General features: G+C 44.1%; 1 protein-coding gene across 1 annotated transcript; it reads left to right on the top strand.

Annotated features, from left to right (window-relative positions):
• Positions 1–11: 11 nt before the first annotated feature.
• mmachc (metabolism of cobalamin associated C) lies at positions 12–7,963 on the top strand. The gene is made up of 4 exons (XM_055641670.1): positions 12–147; positions 3,399–3,593; positions 4,702–4,854; positions 6,932–7,963. The coding sequence occupies exons 1-4, from the start codon at positions 76–78 to the stop codon at positions 7,217–7,219; spliced, it is 708 nt and encodes a 235-aa protein (XP_055497645.1). The 5' UTR covers positions 12–75; the 3' UTR covers positions 7,220–7,963.
• The last annotated feature ends 742 nt before the right edge of the window (positions 7,964–8,705 follow it).

The following is an 8,705-nucleotide window of genomic DNA, read 5'->3' as shown; positions in this document are numbered from 1 at the left end:
AGCATTCTGGGAACTGTAGTTCCCACTCCGGTTTACCCACAGGTACCGGATATTGCGTGATAGGGGTGTGTGGACATGTCTGTTCCAATACAGCGGCGCTTGGATGAGCTGTTGAGCCCATTGGGTTTCCAATGCGATCCCTTCAAGGTATGTCTTTAGAAACATGATATTATTGAAGTTCTGCTTGCTTCCTCGCCATTGACTTGTTCCCTCCTCATCTCTGGGGCTTCCATGCGGCGTTGACAAACACTGCTGCAGGTGACAGGCTTGTTCAATTGGCACCTCGGAGACATAAGGAACTGCAGAATCTTGAACAAAACTGAAAGTGCTGTATCTGTGGCGATAGTGGGCAGACGACGTTTCAGGTCGGAACCCTCTGGCTGATGGGGGAGAGGAATGAAGCTGCAGGAGAGAAGTTGGCTGTGCAAAGCCTGCCAGGTGATAGGTTGCGACACAAGTAACTGGAGATACTGGTTTACAAAAACACACCGTGCTGGAGTAAGAGTGTCAGGCAGGATCTCTGAAGAATAAGGATAGGTGACATTCTGGATCGGAACCCTACTTCAAACTGATTGTGGTGGAGTGGAGAGGGGAGATGTAATTTGTGGTGGGATCACGTTGAAGGTGGTGGAAATGTCGGAGAATGATGCGAAGACTGGTGGGCTGAACAGTAAGGACCAGACGAACTTAATCGATGTTCAGTCTTGGGGAGGGGGTGCAAGAGTATAGAGAAGATGCTGGTTAGGGTTCCATCTACAACAGCAGGGGGAATCTACATTTATATCTCGAATATCCTAGAATAGAAACTCAGAAGCAGATGCAGCAGAGATGGAAAATGAGAGTAGGCGATAGCATCTTTTCATGAGGCAGAATGAGAGGAGGTGTAGTCCAGATAACTGGAAGCCGGTGGGTTTGTAGGAGAAGTCAGTCGATAGTCTACCCCCTGTGACTGAGACAGAGAGATCAAGAAAGGAGAGCACGGTGTAAGAGACAGTCCAAGTGAACCTGATGGCAGTGGGAAAGACAGTGGTAAAGTTAATGATAGGCGGTTAGAGTTAGGGAGTGGGTGTGATTGGCAGGTGGATGGAGTAATTTAATTTTAATTCAATTTAATTCAATTTAATTCAATTTAATTGTCATTTGGACCCCTTGAGGTCCAAACGAAATTCCGTTTCTGCAGCCATACATTACAAACAAATAGACCCAAGACACAACATAATTTACATTTTACATAAACATCCATCACATCGCTGTGATGGAAGGCCAAAAAAACGTATCTCTCCACTGCACTCTCCCCCCCCCCCCCCCCCCCCCCCCCATGTCAGAGTCAAAGTCAAAGCCCCCGGCTGGCGATGGCGATTGTCCCGCGGCCATTAAAGCCACGCCGGGTGATGCAAGGTCGCACACCGGGTCTTGGTGTTAGAGACCCCGGCGGGCGCTCGCAGAGTCCCGCGGCCATTCCAAGCCGCGCGGGGCGGTGATGTCAGGCCCCGCTCCAGGAGCTCTTCAACCCCGCAACTCGGGCGGGGGAGAAGTCGCCGTTGCAGGGAAAAAAAGGGTCTCCCTCCAGTGCCGTCCGCCAACCCGCAGTTGCAGCCTCTGAATCTCCGGAGGTCGGGCCGCAGCAGCAGCAGCAGCAGCAGCGCTCCACCACCGCTCCACCCGCTCCAGACTCAGCCAGCTCCGCGACGAGGTGAGTCAGCACCAGAGTCCCCGGTCTTCTCCTGTTGGAGGCCGCTCCCCGTTGCAGCCCCAACCGTGCAGGGAGAGATTTAAAAGTTACCCACTCCCTCCCCACACACACACACCCCAACAAAAAATAACAAAAACTACATAAAAACATAGACAAAAATAATAAAAACGCGGACGGGCTGCAGAGGCCGCTGCTGACGTGAGTCGCGCCGCCTACCGGATCACGTAAGTGACGAAAGCTAAAGGTGGAAAGGAGACCAATGTGTGACAAACAAGACGTAAGAAGATAAATGAAATGTGAAGGAGAGAGGGATGTGGGTGGAAGGTTACAGGGTGGAGAGAGAGGGGAGAATAAAAGGGAAATGGAGGACTTCAGATGGGAGTGGAGGGAGATAACTCTTTGGCAGAGGAGAAAATTTCCTTTCTCATTGCTAACCATTTTAACTCCACTTCCTATATGTTAGCCGTTTGAATTCTCCTTCTTATTCCCATACTGACCTTTCTGCCAAAAAAACAGACGCAAAGTGGTGGAGTGACTCAGGTAGCATCTCTGGAGAACATGGATAGGCGACAATTTGGGTCAGGACCGGTGACGATGCGACATTTTTGCAAAGATATTTTGAAAACATCCTTGAAATGTTTTCTCTAAACTCAGTGAGAGAGCTTGAAAGAGAACTTTCTTTCAAGACGGCAACAACGAGATATGGCACGCTCAGCAGAGATGATTGAAAATGAAAACAGTTTAAATGCCGTAGACTTTGCCCATTGTATGGATACTGATGCTAGGTTGTCAAACATCTTAGCCAATTTGGGGAGTTTTACAGAAGCAGCTAACACTTCTCTAGAGCCTTGAGATGCCAACCGTGCTTCCATATATTTGAAGTTTTTAGGAGGTTGGTGATGACTACTGCTGGGTAGACCATGAGCTTGGAGCAGATTTCCATGTTGAGTATGTATTCTTCAGTCATCTGGGCATGCTGGATATGGTGAATTTCAATGCATTGTGCCTTTGCTGATAGGCACCTTTCAAGATATTAATCCACATTTTCCATACTCATCATGGATCTTGATTACCTTGTATGGCAGAAGCAGACATGTGGAGGACTTTTTCCTTCTGGAAGTCCCAAACTTCCTGATGGTAGTTCCCCTGGGATTTAGCTGGCTACACTCTGCTTGTAATACCTCTTGTGAAGACCTTCCAACGCTGTCTCTCTTCCAGCACCACTTGTTGAACCTCTGCCACGTTAGGCCTAGTGACACCCTTCAGTTCAATAATTCAAATGGCAATAAGGGAGAATGTGTAAGTTTGGGTAACTTTTTGATGAATTAAAATATAATTACTTTGGAAACATTACATTTTTTTATCACTGACTCTTAATGACTGTGATTGTTTTCAGTAATTTCTTCAACGTTTTTATTCTAGTCTTGCTACATGATATAATTTATGTTTAAGTCTTTGATCGGGAGGAGATGGAATTTATCAATGTGAATTATAAAAGTGAAGTGCGGACTTGATGAGAAATTGACCATGTGACGTGTGCATTTTGCTATTGGTGATGGGGAGGGGTTGAACTGGGCATGTTAACTGTTCAACACGATCAAGTGGTACCAAGACATTTTAAAGGTATTTTGTGTGTATTTGGATTGGTTTCCTTTGCCTTGTTTCTCTGGGTTGATTTATGATTGCTATATTTTCTTTTTAACAGATTAGTTGGTACAATGCAGTTGTACAACCTTGCTTTCATCTACAATATCCAGATGACACTTTGGCCTTTGTTGTTCTCAGCACACCCCAGATGTTTGAGAAAGCCTTCAAACCGTTCATTGGAGTCATGCAATTATCTACAGTTCGGGATCCTATTGATGAGTGTGTTGCTCATTATTTCTCTCTAGTGGGGAAAGTAAAGAATTTTCTGCATTAAATTTATGTTGACATTGAAGTGGAAATATGTTGATGTTGGTAGAACAAATAATGCCAAGGTTGAAACTTGTTGTGAGCCACTGGTATTTCTTGGGATTTGGTTTATGGAATTTGACTGTTAAATTTTGATATTAACAATGACTATATTACAAAAATGAGATTAGAAATAGGTCAACATGACCATCTGGAACTCCTCATTGCCAGCTATTTTAATTCCTCTTCCCATTCCCACACTGACCTGTCTGTCTTTGGACGTCTCTACTGCAAGGGTGAGGCCACAGGCAAAGTAGAGGAACAGCATATCATCATAGTCCACACACCAAAGGCATGAACATTGAATTATCTAATTTTGGGTAACCTACGCCTCCTCTATCCATTTCTACCTCCTCGAATTCTGATCTAGCCTTGTTCTCTCACACACTCCCTTTTCAATCTTCCCAGGCACATATAACCCAGTCTTTCCCCTCCATTATCCACTCCACCTGTTCATTGCCAACATATTCCTCCCATTGGGTCCACACTCCTCCACTGTCCGCATCTGCCCACTCTACCTCCTTTATCTGTTTCCACACTTCACCTTCCTTTCCCATCTGATTCCACAATCTGCAGCCATTTATTGCCTCTACTTATCAACTCCCAGTCTCTGTTACTATTTTCACCTAACACACACACACACACACACACACACACCACACACACGCCAATCAACCCCATCTCACTGGCTCCACTTATCACTTGCTACTTTGCTCACCTCTCCTCCATCAATTTTTTTTATACTGGCCATTTCCTTTCAGCCGGAAAGGTCCCGATCTTGTCCCACTTAGTTACTTCAGCACTATGTTTCTTTACTTAAGATAAGTGATAGTTTGATTTCATGGAAAATGGTGAAAAGTGGCAGAATCAACTATGATAACACATTTGATTGGCAGGGGACAACATTAATCTCCATTGTTCAAGTGTTAAGTATCGGTTAAAGTAACAGAAGTGTGAATTATTCAATGCATCTTTTCCCTTTCTATATTTATTATTATAGATGTTGGTTATCTGGCATTAAGAAAACAGTAACTTTTTTAATTTACTTGCTTTAGAATTTCCCTGATCACAGGATTGAAACCATCCATGACTTTGAGTTGCTTCCTAATCGAAGGCCAAAGGTTTTGGTACAAACAGCTGCACATGAGGCTGGAGCGGCCTATTATTACCAAATGAAAGATGTGCAGAAAAACCCCTGGGGAGAAAAAGTAAGAATTAAATAAATTTCTGCTTTTGGTTTAGGGGCAGAGGGATATTTTGCTACATTGCAGTTTGGCCAACCTTTAGCTCTATAATATTTAGGCAAATTGATTATTCATTATATTTTTAAAGATCCTGTTCCACATGTGTTGATTATTTTGTTACCTTAGATTACAATGATGACAACATGTGAATTGGCAGTGAACTGCAATGGAATAATGTGAGATTATAAAAGCAAGTTCTTTCCAATGCAGGAATATCATCCAGTCATTGAGTGGATTAATTAAAGCAGATACATGTGTTCTATCTTAACCAGTCACAAAAATTGCTTTGATATATTATTGTCGTATACTGAAGCAGTGGCAAAACTTTGTTTTGTCTTATCCAGGTAAATCATACTGTACATGAGAATGATAATTGGTGCAAAAAGGGAAAGGAAAGAATGCAGAATTAAGTGTTGCAGCTGCAGAGAAATTGCAGGTAAAAAATGCAAAAGCCAGAATGAGGTAGATTGGCAGATGGGAATTTATCCTTAGCATGCGAGATCTGTTGGAGATTAATAACAGCAGGGAAGAAGTTATTTCTAATCTGATGATCTATGCTTTCAAGCTTATACACCTCCTGTCCAACAGGAGAGGAGAGAAGAGGGAACAAGCAGGATGTGTGGCCTTTGAATATGTAGGCAGCGTAGTTTAGATAGAGTCAATGGGGAGGAATGCTAGTTTGCAAGATGATCTTGATTGCATTCACAACACTCCACAATTTCTCGCAGTCTTGGGCAGCAGTTGCAATGCCAAGCTGTGCTGCATCCGAATAGGATGCTTTTCATGGTTAATCTGTAGAAATTGGTAAGACTCATTGACGTGTTCACACTGCTCAACTTGTAGCCAGCACCGAAAATAGTTCTCATTCCATCTAATCCCATCTAATCATGATATATTATTTCTAAAGTTGGAAAATATGTTGTTTAAAAGGTACAAAGTTTAAGTATGTGATGCCTTGTACATGTTAAGTTGCCACTCTTAGACCTAGCGATGATGAAAGATTTGGTTGCCTCTCAGCATGAGAGAAATTGAGTGGATTATTCTATGATACTCATAGCACCATGGCAGTGTTCAAGCCTATAGAACTCTGATCTAGCACTCTGGTCTAGAACTCTGATCTACAATTTCCACCGATGCCCATAGAAAGCATTGCAATTGCTCAGCTCAAGACTGCGCAACAATGTGGGGTGTTGTGACGCAGTCAAGACCGTCTCGCTAACTGGCTTTAACCCGCCACCACCTCCCTGCCCCCAATGACTCTATCTAAACTACGCTGCCTTGATAAAGCAGCCCATATATTCAAGGACAACTCGCACCCTGGTCGTTCCCTCTTCTCCCCTTTCCGGTTGGGCAGATTCAAAAACAGGGGCAGCACAGTGATGCAGCAGTAGAGTTGCTGTTTTACAGCTCCAGAGACCCATGTTCGATCCTGATCCTGGGTGCTGTCTGTATGGACTTTGTACATTCCCCCTGTGACTGCATGAGTTTTCTCTGGGTGCTCGGGTTTCCTCCCACATTCCAAAGACGTACAAGTTTGTAGGTTAATTGGCCTCGGTAAAATTGTAAATTATCCCGTGTGTAGGATAGTGCTAGTGTACGGGGTGATCGCTGATCAGCGCGGATCAGTGGGCTGAAAGCCTGTTTCCATGCTGTATTTCTAAAGACTTCTACCAATTGATCATACTTGATATTTGAAGGGAAACATTCTGCAATTAGAAATAAATATATAAAGGATCCAACATGATAGAAGAACAGTATTGTGGCACAGCATAGAGTTTCAACATGTGGTGCAAAGTGGAAATGATTTGTGCTTACATCTGTTATGCCATAGTGGTAGACAATTATAAGCAAGTTATGCCCTCAAAAGAAGAGAAGTAGCTGAGCGTAATATTGTGAACTATTGAACTCCTTTAATTTGTATTTCGTGACTATCTTTTAATGGTCTTTGAGACTAGGGCATCTCTGTGAGAGAGTTTCAAAAGAGGTCAGAGTAGGAACATGCATATTATCAACTTAACAAAAATAATTATTTTCCTGATAGAAATTGTATGGAGTCTGCATTCATCCACGTTACGGAGGCTGGTTTGCCATACGAGGAGTCCTGATATTTCCTGATGTCCAGGTCCCATCCCTCGAGCAAAAGCTGCCTGTGGACTGCGTGTCAACCGATGAAAAAAAGATCCAACTTCTCAATAGGTTTAATTTCCACTGGCAGGATTGGACCTACAGAGATATCATTGATGTAGAGGAAAGATACTCTGAAGAGCAAATGCAGTACTTTGCTACACCTCCTGCTGAAAGATTTAAACTGCTTGGACTGACAAAATGATTGTTAATGATATCTAGATAGCAACAAAGCACAGGGCATGGAACTCTTACCTAGGGTGACAAAGTGAATATTTTTGAACACCTGAACAAATGCTACACCTCAAGAATTTGGATTCATAATTTCATGGAGATGTGACATCCAGTGCAGGATGTCTAGAGAGGTGCACGTGGAATGAAGTAAATCTATTTAGCAACATTTAATGAGTGACGGGACAGCAAGTTGAATGTGGTGTGGTGGCCCACCAGAAATTTGCCATGTACATAGGAATGAGTAGATTTAGAAAAGGTTACATTTTTAATGGGACTGGTGTTGGAGAAAATTGCCTGTATTTTCAATTTGATTCTCTGCCAAACTAATGGTTGAAGACATGGTCAATGGGGTCAAGATATGTTTGTCAGATTTTCTAAGAGATGTAGTTTACATAGAGATCAGGAGATAGTCAAGACTATGAATCCAATTATTGGTGTGTGAGAACAAAATAGAGACTGAATGTAAAGAAAAACTGCAGATGATGAAAATGTAAAATAAAAAGAAAATACTAGAAACACTCAGCAGACCAGGCTGCATCTGTGAAGAGAGGAACAGAGCTGAAGTTTCAGGTCAAAGAAAGTGACAAAATAGAGACTTTTCATTTTAGGTGGAAGAGAATCAATCTTCTGTTTGTGTTTTCAATCAGTGGTTTAATGCTTTAATGTTATGGTGTAAAATGTAATAATTTATATAAACAAAAATGTTGGTTCTCTATCACTTTTGATTTCTTCATGCTTATACTTTTATCTTCTCTATTAGACATCTGTTTGATCGGTGGGCGGCGCGACTCACGTCGCAGCGGCCTCTGCAGTCCGTCTGTCTTTTTATTATTTTTTTGTCTCGTTTGAATTTAGTTTTTATTTTATTTTGACTGGGTATGTGTGTGGGGGGCGGGGGGGTGGGGGGGGGAGAAACTTATAAAATCTATCCCCTGCACGGAGAACCTGACCTTTTCTCTGTTTGGTCTCCGTTGTCGTTGGGGCCTAGCACTGTGGAGCGACCTCCAACCGGAACGACCTGGGGCTCTAGTCGCGGAGCTGCGGACCTACTCACCATCATGGAGCTGGCCGAGTTCGGAGCGGGTGGAGCTGTGGTGGCGCTCGGCTGCGACCTGACCCCGGAGATTCGGAGGCTTACCGCAGGTCTGGTGGACAGTGACACCGGGAGCCCGCGGGTCCCTGCTGGGAGACCGCTTTTTGGGGCTTCCGCAACGGCGACTTCACCCGCCCGAGTTGCGGGGTTGAAGAGTACCTGGAGCGGGGGCTTGCATCATCGCCCGGCGCAGCTTGGAATGGCTGTGGGACTTTGCTAGCGCCCGCCGGGGGCTCCAACAACAAGACCCGGAGCGCGGCCTTGCATCACCCGGCGCGGCGTTAATGGCTGCGGGACAATTACCATCGCCCGCCGGGGGCTTTGACTCTGACATCGGGAGGGGAATGGGCAGTGCAGGGGAGAG

The sequence above is a fragment of the Leucoraja erinacea genome, chromosome 10 (assembly GCF_028641065.1).
Source record: "Leucoraja erinacea ecotype New England chromosome 10, Leri_hhj_1, whole genome shotgun sequence".
In the NCBI taxonomy this organism is placed as follows: domain Eukaryota; kingdom Metazoa; phylum Chordata; class Chondrichthyes; order Rajiformes; family Rajidae; genus Leucoraja; species Leucoraja erinaceus.
The sequence above is the reverse complement of the archived record's forward strand: the minus strand, read 5'-3'. Positions and strand labels throughout refer to the sequence as shown.

What these genes read in the sequence shown, in the direction of transcription:
- mmachc (XM_055641670.1), top strand. Translation starts at nt 76, where the DNA reads ATGTCTGTTCCAATACAGCGGCGCTTGGATGAGCTGTTGAGCCCATTG. An exon ending in TCCAATGCGATCCCTTCAAG is followed by an intron (nt 148 to 3,398) that starts GTATGTCTTTAG and finishes TCTTTTTAACAG; the next exon opens with ATTAGTTGGTACAATGCAGT. An exon ending in ATTTCTCTCTAGTGGGGAAA is followed by an intron (nt 3,594 to 4,701) that starts GTAAAGAATTTT and finishes TACTTGCTTTAG; the next exon opens with AATTTCCCTGATCACAGGAT.